General features: G+C 39.3%; 1 protein-coding gene across 7 annotated transcripts in view; it reads left to right on the top strand.

Annotated features, from left to right (window-relative positions):
- DPH6 (diphthamine biosynthesis 6) overlaps positions 1-20,389 on the top strand; it is a 382,018-nt gene that overhangs the window by 146,080 nt on the left and 215,549 nt on the right. For all 7 annotated transcript variants that reach the window (XM_030559373.1, XM_030559372.1, XM_030559370.1 and 4 more), the window contains exons 8-9: positions 185-272; positions 19,115-19,265. In XM_030559373.1, coding sequence (XP_030415233.1) covers positions 185-272; positions 19,115-19,265 — 239 coding nt within the window. The remainder of the gene's footprint in view (positions 1-184; positions 273-19,114; positions 19,266-20,389) is intronic.

The raw sequence follows: 20,389 nt of genomic DNA, 5'->3' as shown, positions 1-20,389 counted from the left end.
TTTTTTATATTAAACCAAAACTTATGACAAAAAGAGTTTCTCTTAATTAACCAGTTTTTTAAAACAACAAAACCCTTGAGCAGTAGTTGGCAAACCATAGTGTGAATAGTAGTGGAGGGACAATGGCATTGCCTGTCCATAAAACCATGCATTAAAATACAGTGTTTATGATTCTGTATTTCAGGGACTCATCTCAAGTAGTTGTACATTCAGCTGATGCATTTGCACCTGTGGCTTACCTCCGCTTTTTAAAATTACATTTAGAAGATAAGGCAAGTACAGCTTTCTAAATCTTATGTTCCTTTGAATAGACAGTGAAGACATATGGACTACTTCCTTTTTATGTTGCTTTTTCACAGTTTGTACTTCATCCAAGTTTTTGGTTCTGTCCTTCTACTTGCTGTAAAATCTGTACTTACTTTAACTGTTTTTTGGGAATTGCCATCAGAAAGACCCAACACAGATGCTCACTTATGCCAAACGAATGAATGGAAGTAGTATTTGTATAGTATTTTTCATCTTTAAACCTCAAGGCGCTTAGCAGACACTGTTCAGCCAAGCACATGTGCAGCCACCCATGCTGTAGAACACAACTGATACTTTTGTATTAGCAAACACTATAAACAGTGTTCAGTTGCTGTGAGGTTGATTTTCTTATTTTTCTTTTTGGTGAAACGTAGATGTTGTAGAGACCTGTTGATCCCCAGTAGATGAGTTGTATCTACCAGATCTCATTTCACATATGGTAGAGAACCCAAGCTAGTAATTATTCTGAGTCTGAGAGGTGAAGCATCAGTCCCTAATCCTATTCCAGTCAGCTATCCCACAGTAAAATGAGTTTACTGCAGAGAGATATTCTGTCATATAAGGAGAGAGCTGTCCAGCCAAACTTGATAGAGAGCTTAAGAAATATTAGCAGTAGTTCAAAGGGATTCAGTTTGTTTCTAACTTATGATAGCATGGAAAGTGTGCAGTGCAGAAGTAAGAGCCCTAGTAATGGTAATGGTAGAGGTACATGTGTGCTGACAGATTCTTGAGTATTACAAACTTACCCTGACTATGTGTGCATTCCTAATGATTATGCACATGCAGTGCACCTTTCTTCCTTCTGCGTGTTTATAAATGGTAACATTTCATTTACAGACTTCTATACCCTTAGAGTATTTTTGAAAATTGGTTGTGCAATATTTCTGAATGATAAAAAAGAACATATTGACATGTTTCTCCATGACATGTTAAGAATTTTGTAAAGGGCTGCCAATAGTATATCAAAGTAGGACTTTTTGTTACCAACTTTATTTTACAACATTGAACTTAGGGACATTTACTAAATAGTGTTAAAATGCCGGTAAGTTATATGGATAATAGATTTATAAGAGATTTCCTTGATGGCTTTTGTGTCAGGTATGAAGAGATTTCTTCTTTTAAAATCTATCTTGAAGACTGCTTTTGTTGATGAAACATGCCTGTGGATCTTCCTGCTGTGCTTGAAACCTTCTTGGTATTCCTTGGGGGCGAGGAGAGGAGGTTCTGGTATTGCAGCTGATTGTAGTTTACTTTCCTTTTCTGTTTATTTTTACAGTCTGAAAATCAGTCAAGCTACTTCGTATACAGTGGGTCAGTGGGTTTTTTTTTTGTGTGCATCTGGTGACTTTTGAACATTTCAAGTATACGTAGAGTATCAATAGTCTTTATTTAGAAGAGATAGATTGTTTGTTTTTATCAATAAGCAATACTGTCTCAATTTTTGCATTCTGTCTCTCCAAAGAGACAAAATGTTTCCCTATTTTCTTCCCAAATGACCTCATTCCTAGCTTTTCAACTGTGGCAGGTACTCCCTGCTTCATCCCATCATTTCTTGTTTGGGATTTTTAAGATGTAAAATCTTAAAATATTTGTATGAGAGACTTTGTGAAAATGATGTCAACCAACTATGTGAAGTGAAACCAAATAAGCTGAATAATAGAAAACTCTGGTGAGGGAGAGTAGTGAAAATACATTAATATTTCTTTGGGGGCACTGACTTTATTGCTCATGGCAAACTTGATGCTAAAATGTACCATTCATCACTACAGTGTGACAGGTTAGGGAAAATGAAAAACACAAAGCTCTACATAAATCAGGCAAAAAAATCATATTAAAATGCATTACTTTTTATATAAGAATCAAGATTTTACTTTTATCTATTCAGAAGCTCTTTTCCCCTTCTTATGTAGATGTTTCAGATTTTGTTAAAGCCTCACAGTTTCAAGCAGTTTTATAGCAAATCATATTTCAAATTCATTGTAGACAAAGCTGTCACATTCTTAAAGAGGTAGGGTTATAGAAGCATGGTCTGTATTTTGGTATACACTAACATCTTCTAGAGTTAAAAAGGAAAATAGTTTGTTTTCTAATGATGGTGTCGTGGGAAAAGGATTTAGAATCTTTTGGCTCTAGATTAATTTATTTTTGTCATGGTATAATAAGCTATGTTTTCAAAAAGTGTTACTATGGAGAGGCAGTCATCTTTGAAGAGTGTAACATGTTACTAAATTAGCATAGTTTAACCACGTAATGTTTAAGTGACACTGTCAAGATTGATAACCATTGATAACTCTTGTAGTATGATACCTTTTCTCCTCCATTATGTGTTTAGAAAACCCATGGTTTTTTTTTTATCAGTCGGTAATTCAGCCCTTGAGAGCTGCCTTACCACAACAATGGGAAAAATGTACTTCAGTAGAGAAATTGATTTTTGTTTCAAGAGGTTATTAAAAGCATGAGAAAAATATTTGCAATTTATGAAAAATATATAAAAGTAGTCATTTATATAATCATTTGGAGAATCCATTAATAAACTGCATAGTATTTCCAAACACTAAAAGGCACAGTGATATGTGGCTCTAATATAAATCAAATATCAGTTTTGTTATGCATATCTCATCGCTGAAATAACATCTCTATTTCTGTGTTTAAAAAGTTCCTTCTCTTAGTTATGTTTCACAGGCATTAATTTTACATTCTTTGAATTGACTATTTTATAATCATTTCCACAATTTTGGGGAGTACAATAAAAGAAATCTGTACTCTCTTTGCCATTCTGTGGTGCATTTTCTTCAAATAAATTTCTTCATGTTTAACTACAAAGACTAGGTAGAAATTTGTTTTAGATTGTTTCTGGCAACACAATGAGCTGTTGTGCCTGAGGGAGATTAACATTTTATTCATTGTTCTCGTTTAATACATTACTGTGCAACTTCAAGATGTATTTTTGCATAATAATTGAAAAGCTTTTTCTACACCCTCTTTTCTTTCATTACCCATGATACAGAAAAGGCTAAAAAGATAATTTTCTTAATATTTTTATTAAAGCTTTATAAAAACATTGGGTATCAACAGATCAAATAAGCTTTTTTCCTTGGTTATTGTAAACAACTAAAAATAATGTTATTAATAGCACATTCATTTTGATAGTCCGTGGAGGCCTCATTTACTTCATCAGAAAAAACAAGGTCACCATTGTGTTGTATATCATAGAAATCTATCTTCATCAATATTTTTCTTCTATAAGAGCTTGGTTTTGTACAGGTAAAATGTGAAAAAAGCTTTTCACTTGTTCATCGTTTGCTGTTCTTGCTATCGATTCACACATACCCCTCCCAACAACACATATTCCATCACATGCATATAACACTGCTCTACAGCCAAAATGCTTCTGAAATAAATGTAGTCCAACTTTACTAATTCTGGGTCACTGAGAACGAAAATGATGCTTAAAATTGTTGATTGGCTCTAGTTTTCAAGATATGCTATTGGGTCAGTATATACGACCCTTGACTTGGGAATGGCGGAGGATAAGTGAGTTATAAAGGGAAGGGATCTCAATTTAAACCAGAAATGACTACAATACAACTTTGACTGGATCTATGAATAAATCTATGGCTGGGTTTGGACAGTACTTGCTTTTTAGGCAAAACAATGAATGCTGCAATCTGAAGCTGGTATTGCGTCATACATGATATGAATTGCTTCATGTTATTCCTAGAAGTCATGGATGATGCAATCATAACGAAGCTTACATCACTCTGCTGAACAAATTGCCCTATATCAGCTCTAGAAATCATACAGTGTCAGGTGCTCTCTTATTTGTCAGTGTTTGATTTTGCAAAGAGACACATTTTTGTTTAGCCAAAGTGAGCAAAGATGCCTCGTACTTGTGTGAACAGTGCAGATAACTTCTGCTATGTTTGTGGTGAAGTGACTTTTGCATCACAAAAGCGCAGTATAACCACTATGGTTAAGAAAGCCTATCACCTTTATTTTGGCTGCAAAATTGGAGATCAGGACAAGAGGTGGGCCCCACACATGCTGCAACACTTGTGCAACAAATCTTCGCCAGTGGTTGAACAGGAAAAGGAAATCTATGTCTTTTGCAGTGCCAATGATTTGTAGAGAGCCAAGAGATCATACCAGCAGTTGTTACTTCTTCATGGTGCTTCCAGTTGGGAAAGGTGTGTCAAAGAAGAAAAAGTGGACTGTGCATTATCCAAACATTCCATCAGCTATACGCCCAGTACCCCACGGAGAAGAACTGCCGGTTCCTGATGCACCAGAATCATTCTCACTTGAGTCAGATGAGGAAGAGGAAGAGGATAAAACTTCTGGTCCTGAACCATCAATGTCACAGGACCCACATTTTCTCCCATCCTCCTCCTCTGAACTACACCTCATAACACAAGGTGAACTGAATGACCTTGTCAGGGATTTGGAACTACCCAAGAATAAGGCAGAGCTGTTGGGCTCCAGACTACAGCATTGGAATCTCCTGGCAGGCTATCAGGGCAAATGGAGCCCATCAATGCTTGCAGACTATTGCTGGACAGTGACAAGAGGTGCTTACAATGAATACAAGAGACAAGCCAAGAAGCGCCGAGTAGACACTGAGTAGGACTAAACTATGTACATAATAGTTTTTTGCCTTTTGTTTCATAATAAATTTTATTTATATAACCCTTTTGCTCATTTTTAAAGTGTTACATAAACAGGACAGGTGAAATATTATCATGTAAAGCAACCATAAACACGTGAAACGACCTAGGTTTACAATTATGATTAAAACTCTACTATCTACACAATATACATAAGCATAAATGTAAAAACTTAAATATCTTAGAAACAGTAGCCAACCAGTTGTTTGAATTGTCATATTTGAATTCAGCACATCAAAATACATAATAAACATCACATTTTATCTCTGAAGCAGACAACTTCTCAAAAATTGTAGACCACTGTAATGAGTGAAATCTTAAACCCATTGAAGTTGAATGGGAGTTTTGTCATTGGCTTCAGTGGGACCAAGATTTCACCCATTGTATTTTGCTTTATAGTTTGCTCATATGAAATCAGATGCTTCTACAGAAGATCACTGATTTGAATCTGACCCAGGTGGTAGTGAGCTAAAATTGTTACTGTCTGATAACTGGTCATTGGTATGTGAAATGCACTAGTAGTCTTTGTCAAGTTCCTAGTGGACATTTGTCCATATCACAAAAGATAACATGACAAATAACACCAATTGGCACCCTTGTTTATAATGTTTATAAAGAGGCCAAGGATTGAATGTAAACTGAAGTATGCTTTCACTCCTAGCAGTGGACACTCCAGACTAGGGCTGAGGCATATGGAGCAGTGTGGGGAATCTTGTAGCGTTGTTGCCTGTGCTGTGCAAGTTCTTTGGAAACAGGATTTCAGTCTCCAGGACTGTCAAGGGGGGTATCTTTTGCAAGCACCCAAATTCACTTAGCCAGAAAAAAAAAAGACTCTTGAAACCTACAGAGCTTGGTTGAAGAGGGACTGGTTCTGTCTGTGTACCTGACACTCTTGTGACCTTGGGCAAATTGCTGAATCTCTCTGTTCCCTAGTTTAATCATCAGTAAAAAGGGTATAATGTTATTGTAAAACAGCCTAGAGTGCTTTGGCATTCTGAAAGCATGCTAAAAGGTCAGAAGAGAGGGCAGTTACCTTGCTAAGTTATAGTGTCTTATGAATAACGAGGGATAGAAACCAGTGCCACATACCACGGGAAAAATGAGAACCACACCATTTTAATGGACAACAGTTTTCTCTAATTCTGGTGAGTCATATAATATGAAACTTTAAATCACATCCACCTTATAACATCCCCCACCACCTTCATTCTTCTCCTAATTTTATTGGCTGATATTTTAAGAACTGCTGATTTCATAAGCAGTTCTTGTTTTCATATTCAAACGCAGGAAAAATTGCCCAGTAAAATTAAATGGAGAAAATGTTAGGCTTTGAGGAAAAATAAAGGACTATAAGTCTATTTACCTCCATTAGGATGTTGTAGCTCTAGTTGAATGTTTAAATTGGATCGGTTTATTGCCACAGCAGCATGGGATTCTGAATCACAGCCGAAGTACAAATGTTAATTTTTCTTTGTCTACAAAAATATGAATGAAGTAATTGAATAAAATAGGTAATATTCAGATTTTAAGACTAAAGTTATAACTTGCGCTGATCCTAGACAAATGATTGTAAAATGAATGTTTTGTTCCCTCAATCCCAGTAGTGCCTGCACCAGTTGAGCAGGACCATTCACTTGCATTTAGTAGCACAACTCACAGCACTATCTGCTATCCCATAAGGTGGGTATATCCCAGAACTGGAGGAAAGAATAGTGAGGTTTTCTTCCTGTAGCAGGTAGTAGAAAGAAGAAAGGCGGGTGGTTGTTTTTCAGCCTGTGATAGGAGGTGGTAGGTATATCTTCTGTGTTTTTTGCTTGTAAAGTGGCATGATGTCCTGTAAGCCAGCCAATCCACCTCTGTAAATTACATGCCGAACCAAAGTCATGAGATGAAGCTCATTTAATTGTTTGTGAAGTTCTTTGAAATCCCTCAGCAGAAAGGTGCTGTAGCAATGCAAACAATTTCTAATACTCTTATGACTCTGTAAAAGGCTAGCAAATCTTTCTAGCGAGTCAATTTGAGGATATATTTGTAAATGCTAGAAAATGTGTCTGGAAAATATCATCTTCACTAAAGAAGTACAATCCTGCATCCTAGATTTGATTTAACTACATCTAGATAAACCATTTCTGTCCAGCTTCTTAGAGCATGATATTTTCTGCTAATCTTCGTTTGATCATGCTTCTCATTTTCAATACTTTGAAAATGCTGAAAAAAGAGCTTTGCATTTATTTGAGTGTTAAAAATATCACCTAATCCTTAAAACTTCTTCATTTTGGATTCAGACTGTCAATGGCATATCCTGGGGAATGGGAAAACAGGAAAACCCAATCTATGTCCATAGAGTGTTGTGTCTTATTGCCCATTTGGCCTTTCATCTGGACAGTCTGCCACTTTTGAATGTCATGTTCTTTCCCTCAGCACATTTAGGTTCTGTCTCCACATCCTAAAAGCATAACCAACTCTGGCTCTAGGTATGCTTTCAAAACCTTTCTTTCAAATGAAGTGGAAGTTCTTTTCAATGTACACTGATTTATCTGAAGAGCTTAGTGAGCACATTAGGCATCTCTTCTATCATGCTATAAGGAATGGCTCACGCCTGTGAGTGCAGACCTTAGGGAAGACTGTCAAAAACAGGGCAGGCACCTTAAACCGGTGGTGTATTCTGTAATTAGCTTTTATCAAGCCAGTAACAAAAGTGAACTCCATAGACAGTCCCCTTAGACTCTCCAGTCTATCTTGCCACCCAGACAAACTGGATTTCGTGATAAATGGTCACTTATACCCAGATCAGTTGGTACCCTAGATCTTACACCAAAGACAACATCTGTAGCCAATCCAGTAATAAATTATCTCAAGGTTTATTAGCTAGGAAAAAGAAATGAGAATTATTTACTGGTTAAAGCAAGCAAACATACACACATACGAGTTACACTCTAAATCCAAAGAGTGACAGGATTGTAGTGATCTGTCAATACAAAGTGTCTTTCAGGGTGAACCCAGGAGGCAGCCCCTGGGGATCTCTGGCTTCAGTTCAGAATCTCTGGCCCTTCAGAGTTCAACAGCCAAAAAGATGGAAAATTTTCCTGTGGCTTTTTTTTATTTCCTTCATTCAGCTTCCAAGCCCACAGGATGGGCAGGTAGTATTTCCCAGGTGCAATAAGGCCATTAACCAATCCTTTGTATTATGATAATCTTTGATGGCCCATGTGGTTTTGATAGTCCTTCTGGATGGGCCAAGGTTAGGAGGAGAGATGATTCCCAGGCCTGTTTAATAAATTTAGAGCAAACATTTTCAAAGTTATAAAGCAAAACTTACCTATTTTCTTACAGCATGGAATACAGACATTAGAAGTGAGATTAATTAATGCATGCAGCAAAAATTACAAGCATTTCATAGAATCTGAACATTCTTATAAGACTAATGCCTGTTTTGAGCAAAACTAACTTATAGGTGACTTTTCTGGTCTCAAGCTGCGAGGTTGTCATTTCTTAGCTAGTTGCCTGCAGCCTGGGTAAGAGCTGGCATCTGGCCTGCCAGTGCACAATATCCTCTCTACTTTATTCCACCCAAAATTGCTCTATTTCTCCAATAAAAGGAATAGTTCTTTTTCTGTCCTTTTATATTTATCAAGAACCTTTTATTGAACAAAACAAAATACCCTGATATTTCAGAATAAATTTCTCGTGTCCCTACACAGTGCATGAAAAACTGAAAGAAGCTGCATGTAGTCCCCCTCAATATGTTTGTTTTAACAAGCAATATGATCAACTTAGAAAGCACAGAACAAAGAGATTATCATAATTTTTCCTTATGTTTTTTGAGTTCTCTGCCATGTTCTATTCTGATTGCTATTGAATGGGAGAACTCATTTTTAAATTTTGGTAGCAACAAGCTACTGCACCTGCTTCTGTGATGGAGAATTTAAATTTCTTAACAAGACAAACACCAAGAGTCTGGTGGTTACTGGTGTTTCATATAATGCTACTGATGTGTGCATGGAGCCTTAGACACATAAAATAAGGTACCTGCTTAAAAACTAAAGGCCTCTACCTAGAAACATGTATGCATGTGCTTGACTTTGGAACACTTATGCTTTTGCTTAGCCACTGAAAAACCTTATCAAGGGTTTCTGTGGATTCTCCATCACTGGAAATTTTAAAATCAAGTTTGGATATTTTTGCTAAAAGATATGTGGTAGTTCAAACAGGAATTTAATTCAAGGAAATCCTATAGTCTGTATTATACAGGAGATCCGACTAGATGTTCATGTTGGTCTCTTCTGGCTTCATAATCACTCATGTCCTATGTCAGTACGACTCACGTGAGTACAGTGAAGCAAATGCATAAGTGTTTGCAGGCTCAGAGCCAAAATTAGATTGATATCATACCATAGTGGATGGGGAAAAGGGAGAGATACAATAATTAATAGAAAAAATATATTGTTTACGTGAAAGAGCATGATGTTATTTTGTGGTAACAAAGATCCTATACTATTTTTTATTTTTAAATGGACAGACACAGAAGGGAAGATCATTTGTAGAATGTCAGTGCCTTTATGGCAGTCTCTTCATCCTCTGTTTCAAGTTTCAACCTCCTAGGCAGATTAGTTTCTCTGTAGGCAGTAATGGCAGGCCAGTGTTTGTAATAGCTCTGAAAACAGCAACTAAACAGGGATCTGGCAGCATTGCCTATGCTGGCATTGAGCCCATAGCTCAAGCTAGTGCCAGGTCCCACACCTAATGCTTCTGCTGAAGCCTGCACCTGTGCTGGTTTTGATACTGATTGATTACCTGCATTGTTGGAGTAATCCAGGATTCTGCCTTGAAAAAGCATTGCCATTTATCCTAAGCCTTGCAATCAACAGGACTGCATAACTGTTTGTGCAGTCCTTTGTGTTTTTACAGTGACATCAGACAATTCCTACAGCTTGACAGTTATTTCCAAAAGGAATGTCGATGAACAGGTGTTTGTGTAAATATATGTAATTATATTCAGTATATCCATATCTGTAAATGGATGTTGATAGGACTATAATATATACGCATGCATGTGCACACACACACATACATATAACCTTATCGATATTAATATATTTAGAAGAGAAAGAAGACAATGGTGGGAGTTACGAAGGTTTTATTTGGTTTAAGTTTGTGTTGCTTGTATTATTCATAAATATCAGAGTCACAAGAGAATTCTGCAGGTGATCCTGTGCAAATGCTCATATAATCTTCATACTCTACACCATGCCATCGTGAAGTATATGTATGATGCTTATTTTACAGAAAGGGTGTTTAGAGATTTACTTAAAAGTGTGTGCTATAGAGCAGTGGTGGGCAACCTGCAGCCCGCAGGCCACACGCAGCCCTTCAGGATAATCTGATTGTGGGCCATGAAACATTCTGCTGACATTGAGTGTCTGCAGGCATTGCCGAACGTAGCTCCCATTGGCTGTGGTTCACAGTTTGCCAATGAAATGCTAAGGGCGATTAGAGAGGCTGTCTAAATAAAGAACTCAATAATAGTGGGGGATTTCAGTTATCCCCATATTGACAGGGCACATGTCACCTCAGGACAAAATGCAGAAACAAAATTTCTCAATACTTTAAATGACTGCTTCTTGGAGCAGCTGGTACAGGAACCCACATGGGGAGAGGCAATTCTCGATTTAGTCCTGAGTGGAGTGCAGGATCTGATCCAAGAGGTAACTATAGCAGGACAGCTTGGAAATAGTGACCATAATATAATAACAATTAACATTCCTGTGGTGGGAAGAACACCTCAACAGCCCAACACTGTGGCATTTAATTTCAAAAAGAGAAACTATGCAAAAATGAGGAGGTTAGTTAAACAGAATTTAAAAGGTACAGTGACTAGAGTGAAATCCCTGCAAGCTTCATGGACACTTTTCAAAGACACCATAATAGAGGCCCAACTGAAATGTATACCCCAAATTAAAAATCACAGTAAAAGAACTAAAAAAGAGCCACCATGGATTAACAACCATGTAAAAGAAGGAGTGAGAGATAAAAAGGCATCTTTTATTAAGTGGAAGTCAAATCCTAGTGAAGTAAATAGATAGGAGCATAAACACTGCCAAATTAAGTGTAAAAATGTGATAAGAAAAGCCAAAGAGGAGTTTGAAGAACAGCTAGCCAAAAACTCAAAGGGTAATAAGAAAATGTTTTTGAAGTGTATCAGAAGCAGGCAACCTGCTAAACAACCTGTGGGACCCCCAGACGATCGAGATACAAAGGAGCACTTAAGGATGATAAAGTCATTGCAGAGAAACTAACTGAATTCTTTGCTTCAGTCTTCATGGCTGAGGATGTTAGGGAGATTCCCAAACCCGATCCATTGTTTGTAGGTGACAAATCTGAGGAATTGTTTCAGATTGAAGTGTCACTCGAGGAGGTTTTGGAATTAATTGATAAACTTAACAGTAACAAGTCACCAGGACCAGATGGCATTCACCCAAGAGTTCTGAAAGAACTCAAATATGAAATTGCGGAAGTATTAACTATGGTTTCTAACCTGACCTTTAAATCAGCTTCTGTACCCAATGACTGGAAGATAGCTAATGTAACACCAATATTTGAAAAGGACTCTAGAGGTGATCCCAGCAATTACAGACCAGTAAGTCTAACGTCAGTACCGGACAAATTAGCTGAAATAATAGTAAAGAATAAAATTGTCAGACACATAGAAGAACATAAATTGTTGAGCAAAAGTCAACATGGTTTCTGTAAAGGGAAATCATGTTTTACTAATCTATTAGAGTTCTTTGAAAGGGGTCAACAAACATGTGGACAAGGGGGATCCAGTGGACATAGTGTACTTAGATTTCCAGAAAGCCTTTGACAAGGGGGCTCACCAAAGGCTCTCACGTACATTAAGTTGTCATGGGATAAGAGGGAAGATCCTTTCATGAACTGAGAACTGGTTAAAAGACAGGGAACAAAGGGTAGGAATAAATGATAAATTTTCAGAATGGAAGGGGTAACTAATGGTGTTCCCCAAGGGTCAATCCTAGGACCAGTCCTATTCAACTTATTCATACATGATCTAGAGAAAGAGGTAAACAGTGAGGCTGCAAAGTTTGCAGATGATACTAAACTGCTCAAGATAGTTTAGACCAAAGCAGACTGTGAAGAACTTCAAAAAGATCTCACAAAACCAAGTGATTGGGCAACAAAATGGCAAATGAAATTTAATGTGGATAAATGTAATGCACATTGGAAAAAATAACCCCAACTATACATACAATATGATGGGGGCTAATTTTAGCTACAACTAATCAGGAAAGAGATCTTGGAGACATTGTGGATAGTTCTCTGAAGACGTCCATGCAGTGTGCAGGGGCGGTCAAAAAAGCAAACAGGCTTTTAGAAAAGAAGGGATGAAGAATATCTTATTGCCCTTATATAAATCCATGGTACGCCCACATCTTGAATACTGCAAACAGATGTGGTCTCCTCATCTCAAAAAAGATATATTGGCATTAGAAAAGGTTCAGACAAGGGCAGCTAAAATGATTAGGGGTTTGGAACAAGTCCCACATGAGGAGAGATTAAAGAGGTTAGGACTTTTCAACTTGGAAAGGAGGAGAATAAGAGGTGATATGATAGGTGTATAAAACCATGAGTGATGTGGAGAAAGTGAATAAGGAAAAGTTATTTACTTGTTCCCATAATATAAGAACTAGGTGCCACCAAATAAAATTAGTGGGCAGCAGGTTTAAAACAAATAAAAGGAAGTTCTTCTTCCCACAATGCAAAGTGAACCTGTGGAACTCCTTGCCTGAGGAGGTTGTGAAGGCTTGGACTATAACAGCATTTAAAATAGAACTGGATAAATTCATGGAGGTTAAGTCCATTAATGGCTATTAGCTAGGATGGGTAAGGAATGGTGTCCCTAGCCTCTGTTTGTCAGAGGTTGGAGATGGATGGCAGGAGAGAGATCACTTGATCATTACCTGTTAGGTTCACTCCCCCTGGTGCACCTGGCATTGGCCACTGTCGGTAGACAGGATACTAGGCTTGATGGACCTTTGGTCTGCCCTAGTATGGCCGTTCTTATGTTCTTATATTCCCAATCAGTTGGAGCTGCAGGAAGTGGTGGGCCGCAGGTAGCCCACCACTGCTATAGAGAGTTATTAAAAATACAATTGGTACTGTTTTTATATCCCTTCACTTGTAAAATGCCTTCATACCACAAATTCAACCATACAGGATTTGGAAACAGAGGAAAATTATAATAAACATCTCATAATCACGTAAAAGAGCTTTCTACCTATAAGGTAGTGACTTTAAAGAAGCTAGTTTATCATCTACAAAGGCTGGAAACAAAGGGATTATATCATTGGAAAGGGGGAATTTGTTCCTTTCTAATTATATATTCATAGTCATAATGGATCATGAAACCTCCGACTGGTAGAGGATCATGTTCTTTTTGAGCAGAAATTCAACATTTTGGAGGAGAAGGAAGAGAAAGTATTGTGACAAGTTGTTTTGGGGGCAAAACCAAGACCACCACCACGATATTGACACTGGTATTATGATGGTTGTGCACATGCTTATATAAGGGGTAGAAGGAAGGGGCACAACCAGGCCATCAAGGCACTGGCTAATTTCATGACAACACTGTTTTTACCTGCACACACTGTGGTTCCAATACTAAATGCCTGTTTCATGATACATACTATCTTAAAATTAACCAGAGAAAGCAACTGTAAATTAATGAAAAACTAATTACATGCTAGCAGGAAAAGTAATACCTTTTTCTGCTTGGTTGCACTGCACAGCTTATAGACATACAGGAAAGGAGGCAGCTCTTGGAACATCACTGTTTCCCATATGGTTGCACATGGAGGGGCAATCTAGTTTGAGTGTTACTTACATGCTGTCTGAGAATCCTACCCCTTTATTTTCTAGACATGCTTGAGGGGTTGTGGGTCTCACGTAGCCCCATAGGCAACAGCAAAACAGAACTACCCACAGAAATGGTAGAATTTGTTCAATTAATGGGAAATTATATAGATGCAGTTGGATGCTAATATGTTGTAAGGTATGTAATGTGTGGAGTGCATATGTTGTTTGTGCTTAGTTGCAGCCTTCATCTTTCCACTATTATGTTACATTTGGTTGACTTGTTTTAATGTACAGTTGGCTCCCATAAAATAGACTATTGCCCCGTCTTTTACACCTTCCTAGGAGGAATGAATAAAATGAGGTCCAATCAAAGAGCGGCAGCTCCTCTTAGAGCATAGCTTTAGTGTTTGCAGTTCTTGCTAAATTCCCCTTGAGCCTTTTTAGAGGCAGCCAGGGGCTAAGGTTCCTCTCCTAGATAATGACCTTTTTGTAATTTAACCTTTTCTGAGAATTTCCAAACATACTGCTTTCACTTAGCTGGATCCTTTTACTCCCCAGTGAAGCCAGACATTTATGTAAATGTTGAGTTCTCAATGCAGACTTTTGACCCAAGCCAGTGGCGGGGGCAGGGGGAGTTAGCTAGGGATCAGCCCCATAATTTAAAGAGAGCACTTTAAGACTGGAATGAACTACATCATACATGTTTGGAGGGGCTTTTTTAGGAGAGAGGAAAAATACAAAAAGGAGATTATATGGCTAATTATGATGACCTAAATATTCAAAAGTGACTACTGATTTTTGGTCTGTTTTTGGATGCCTAACTTGAGACACCTTGAAGGGGCCAGATGTTCAAAGGTGAGATGCACAGAGGAGCCAATTTAAGGTTAAACCAATAACCGTAATTCTGGCATTTACAAGTTTTGACTGCTTCACTACACAAATTAAGTTTGATTATATGTAGTTTGATGTATGTATTTCAATATATAATGTGTAATTGTCTGCATGCTTACAGGATATTTTCACCAGATTCTAATTCATGCTAGAAAACTGCAGAATTGTTCATATTGTTTTTGTATTCCTTTTTTATCTTACTTTATTCTGCTTTTTCCTCATTTTGTAGATTTAGTGTGTAATAAAAATGCAATAATGTACATAGTTGCATAAGTTGCACACTGTAGGAAAAAATCATTTTAAATTATGGGCCATTGAGCAGCAGATGAATTAATAGCATATGGAGGTAATGCTTATAGTAATATTCAGTCAGAGACTATGGGCAAAATTCTACCCTAGCTCAGCATTGCAGTGTTTAGCTGAAGAGGAGCAGTATTAGCAAAGCCAAGTCTCTAGGAGTCACCATGCCATACAGAACAGGGTGTCTCAGGAGGACTTGGTAAAAACTCAGCGTACAATGGTTCTTTGCTCATAAAATGAGAACTATGCACACTCTTTCTTCCCATCCAATATCTGCTGTTGAACACAGAGTGCATGAAGGTGTATTGGGGCCTGGCCATGACCCTAAGCCAACTAGTTATGCTTCCTTGGGTCTACGGAGCACTTGCAGATACATTAGTTAGGATGTCCTTCACAATGTTCAAGAGAGTGCTAGTTATGTCAAGGTACAGGAGTAGGCACTTTGCATTTTTTTCCTCCTAGTGCACTGAGCAACACAAGAAAAGAATTTACCCTTAGGGAATGTCTACACTGCAACTGAAAACCATGGCTGGCCCGTGCCCGTTGACTTGGGTTCGCGTGGCTCGGGCTAAGGAGCTGTTTAATTGTGGTGCAGACGTTTGGGCTCAGGCCTTTAGTCTGAGCCCTGTGAGCCTAAGTCAGCTGGCACAGGCCAGCCATGTGTTTTTAATCAGAGGGTAGACAAACCCTTAATTTATACATTCTGGAAGGTGCTGTTTTCCATGGTCTAATCCAACTGCTGTGGATTTTAATAGGTGTTTATGATGCTTGTGGACTCACTAGATCAGCCCAGTGAGTATTTTTAGGATACATTCATTTTTTGAAGTGAACCAGTCAATCACTAGAACATTTTTAACTTTCCTGTTATACTTTCCTAGACCTCAGTGTCAAATATTTTAAGTCAGAGATAACTATTGAATTCTATCTTTCTATTTTCCCTCCTGCCTTTGAATAGTACCACTATCCTTTCCTTATCAGTAGTATCTCAGGAGGATGTTGAAAAGCAGCTACTAAAGCTCGACATTTTTAGATCAGCAGATCCAGATAGCTTGCATTCAAGAGTTAAAAGAGATAGCTGAGAAGCTTGCTGGACCATTAATGTTGATTTGCAATAAGTCTATGGAATTCAGGAGAAGTCCCAGAAAACTGGAAGAAAGCTAATGTTGTGCAGATATGTTAAAAGGGCAAACAGGATGACCTGGGTAATTATTGGCTTGTCACTCTCACACTGATCCTGGGCAAGATGGTGGAGCTCCGATATGGGACTCAATTAATAAAGAATTAAAGGAGGGTCTCTTCAATTTAGCAGAAAAGGGTATAACACAATCCAATGTCTGGAAGTTGAAGCTAGTCAAATTCAGACTGGAAATAAGGTATGTGTTTTAAACGATGAGAATGATTAGCCAGTAGAACAATTTAACAAGGTTTGTGGTGGATTCTCCATCATCAGCCATTTTTACATTTAAATTTTTCTTTAAAATATGCTTTAGGAATTATTTTGGGAAAGTTGTATGGTCAGATTAGATGGTTTCTATAAGTTCTTCTTTGAGTGCTTGCTCTTATCCATTCCAGTTAGGTGTGCGCATGCCGTGTGCACGTTCGTCTGAAGATTTTTACCCTAGCAACACTCGGTAGGTCGGCTGGGTCGCCCCCTGGAGTGGCGCCACCATTGCGCTTGATATATACCCCTGCTGACCCAAGCGCTCCTCAGTTCCTTCTTACCGCCCGTGTCGGTCGTTGGAACAGTGGAGTGCGGCTTAGCTGTCCTCCACTTCCCTAGCTACTCGTAGTTTCTTCGATATCTTTCTTGTATATAGTTGGAGCGTCCTTTCTCCCGGGGGTTCGAAACACTCTGGCAGATCGCCTCAGCAGATCCTTCCTTTCTCACGAGTGGTCGCTTCGCCTAGATGTTATTCTTTCGGTCTTCCGGAAGTGGAGATTTCCCCGTGTAGACCTCTTCGTGTCCTGCGAGAACAGGAAATGCCAGATATTCTGTTCCTTTCTCCCAGGGTTCGATAGCGGGCACTATCCTGATACCATGGACGACTCACCTGCTCTACGCTTTTCCACCGTTCCTGCTCATCCACAGGGTCCTGCTGAAAGTACGCAGAGACAGAGCTCGCTTGATCATGATCGCTCCAGCGTGGCCCAGGCAGCACTGGTACACCATGTTGCTCGACCTGTCAATAGCCAACCCCATCCCTCTACCTCTTCACCCGAACCTGATAACTCAGGACCACGGCAAACTTCACCACCCAGACCTACAGTCGCTCCATCTCACGGCATGGCTCCTAAGTGGTTGACCCAGTCTGAGTTGCGTTGCTCTGCCCCAGTGCAACAAGTACTCTTGGGTAGCAGAAAGCCTTCCACTAGATCAACATATCTGGCCAAATGGAAGCGTTTCTCATGCTGGTGCGGAGAGCAGAACATTCTTCCCGCCGAGATCTTGATCCCTACCATCTTGGACTACTTCTGGTCTCTTAAACAGCAGGGCTTAGTGGTATCATCATTGAGGGTACACTTGGCGGCCATCTCTACCTTCCACCCAGGGGAGAATGGCCGCTCAGTGTTTTCACATCCTATGGCATCTCGATTCCTCAAGGGCTTGGAGTGCCTATACCCTCAGGTATGCCGCTCCGCCCCAACCTGGGACCTCAACCTGGTTCTTACCAGACTTATGTCGGTCCCATTTGAGTTGTTAGCAACTTGCTCCCTTCTGTACCTGTCCTGGAAAACCGCTATCCTCGTGGCCATCACATTGGCAAGACGAGTTTCCGAGCTTTGGGCTCCCATGGCGGACCCTCCATATACTGTGTTCCACAAGGACAAGGTGCAGTTGCGACCACACCCGGCCTTTCTCCCCAAAGTGGTATCGGCCTTCCATGTTAGCCAGAAGATCTTCCTTCTGGTCTTCTTCCCGAAGCCACATTCATCATGCAGGGAGCAACAATTGCACTCCCTAGATGTCCGTAGAGCACTCACTTTTTATATCGAGCGGACAAAGCCCTTCTGCAGAACACCCCAACTCTTCGTCACGGTGGCAGAACGTATGAAGGGCCTACCCATTTCCTCACAAAGGATTTCATCCTGGGTGACATCATGCATCCGCACCTGTTATGACTTGGCTCATGTCCCCTCGAGCCACGTCACTGCGCACTCTACCAGGGTTCACGCTTCATCTGCTGCCTTCCTGGCTCACATGCCTATCCATGAGATATGTTGCGCAGCTACCTGGTCCTCGGTCCATACCTTCGCCTCTCACTATGCCCTGGTTCAGCAGTCCAGAGATGACGCAGCCTTTGGCTCCGCAGTTTTACACTCTGCGACATCTCACTCTGACCCCACCGCTTAGGTAAGGCTTGGGAATCACCTAACTGGAATGGATATGAGCAAGCACTCGAAGAAGAAAAGACTGTTACTCACCTTTGTAACTGTTGTTCTTCGAGATGTGTTGCTCATATCCATTCCAAACCCGCCCTCCTTCCTCACTGTCGGAATAGCCATCAAGAAGGAACTGAGGAGCGGTTGGGTCGGCAGGGGTATATATCAAGCGCCATGGTGACGCCACTCCAGGGGGCAACCCAGCCGACCCACCAAGTGTTGCTAAGGTAAAAATCTTCCGACGAACGTGCACGCGGCTCGCACACACCTAACTGGAATGGATATGAGCAACACATCTCGAAGAACAGCAGTTATAAAGGTGAGTAACCGTCTTTTCCTTGTGGCTTTGGAATATCTGAATCCCTCATTTCTGGTAAAGTATATCTGTACTGGATAATGGTGGTATAACTTTTATTTATTACAGTATTGTCTTGTCTCTGTTACTTTGAATATCATCAGTCCTTACATCTGTTGTTTTATGTTGCTGAATCTGTGTTATTCCATACTTCACATCAGCAATATCATAGTGTATTGTGCTATTTTGCGGTCCAGATAATGATGACTCCTGTTGCTTTCCGTTTAGTGCTAATATTCCTTGTTATGAAAATCTTAAGGGTTTTTTTTTAAGGTTTCAGCATGACAGTTTACCACAGCCTAGCACAATATTCACTTGCTTATGTCAGAATATTTGTTTCAATCAGGTGGAATCTTCAGACAAGTTTATGATCTGTAGCTGTTCTTGCGAAGTAAGCTGTAATGAGATTAGTATGCCACCTGTATCTGAGGCAGATGGACCACAGAAAACCCCTCCTATCATCTGGAAATCATTGGAACATAATTCTCTGCAATACAGTGAGTTTTGAATACTGCGTATCGCTCTGTCATTAGGAGAGGGGTTATATTTATTTCATATACTATTGTGGAACATAATATTAAACATTATAAAAAAATTGTAATATTTTTGCTGTCCAGACAGTCTGAAGAAAAAATGCATCTGGGATAATGCATATAAGGAGAAACTTTTTGTTTCTGCACAAGGAGATCATCTTGGGTGATCACATACAGTATTTATACTTATGCATTTGAGATTAATTCCAGGACTGATGCTGCTTCTTCAGAGGATAGCCCTGTCAATTTTTTATAAGAGAAAACACCAAGTTTTCACAGCACCGCCTCTGTCCATGTAATTTAATCTGTTTTATAATTTAACCTTCAATTAATTGGATTGGAGAAAAGGTTATGGTGACTTAAGAAAAAATCACACATACTCCTCCCCAGTCCTTGCATCTTTTAAAAATATAAGATAACAGCCTGCTCTGCCTCAATTTTCAGTGTACCAAAAAGTCCCTTATGTACTTTCTCTTGTGGCTGGAATGTGAAAGTGGTACTGTTACAACTTTCTTTTCAATCAGACTACTTTCACAATTTCATTTGGTGTCTATGCAGCTTCTATGCTGAGAAGTGACTTCAGGCTGTTCTATTTGGAAGCGATTAACTTAGATTTATACATTGGTGAATTCATACATGTAATTCTCATTAGTGTTAATGAGCAGTACAACCTACCAGTGTTGAACGCCTCCTTGATGACATGTCCATGCCTCCTAGTATTTGAACTGTAATGTTCTGAATCTTATTTATCTGAATTAGAGCCAGTTCCTGCAAATAGTTACTTCTGTCAAGGAATTGCATTCACTTACATAAAAGCAGTGGTACTATACACAGAGCCCTGCATGGATACAAAATTTGTATCTGCATCTGATCTGCAGTCTGCAAATATGGTACACAGACATAGATATCTGCAGAGCAGGGCTTGAACTATACATGCAGGAGATTGTAGATTCACGCCCTTAGACTGTAGCTCTGAGACAAGAGACTTTGGGTGAAATCCTAGCCCCATTAACATCAATAGTAAAACTCCCATTGACTTCAATAGAGCCAGAATTTCACCCTTCAGCTTCCTCCACATTATAAGGCAT

This window comes from Gopherus evgoodei, chromosome 4, assembly GCF_007399415.2.
Source record: "Gopherus evgoodei ecotype Sinaloan lineage chromosome 4, rGopEvg1_v1.p, whole genome shotgun sequence".
In the NCBI taxonomy this organism is placed as follows: Eukaryota; Metazoa; Chordata; order Testudines; family Testudinidae; genus Gopherus; species Gopherus evgoodei.
The sequence above is the reverse complement of the archived record's forward strand: the minus strand, read 5'-3'. Positions and strand labels throughout refer to the sequence as shown.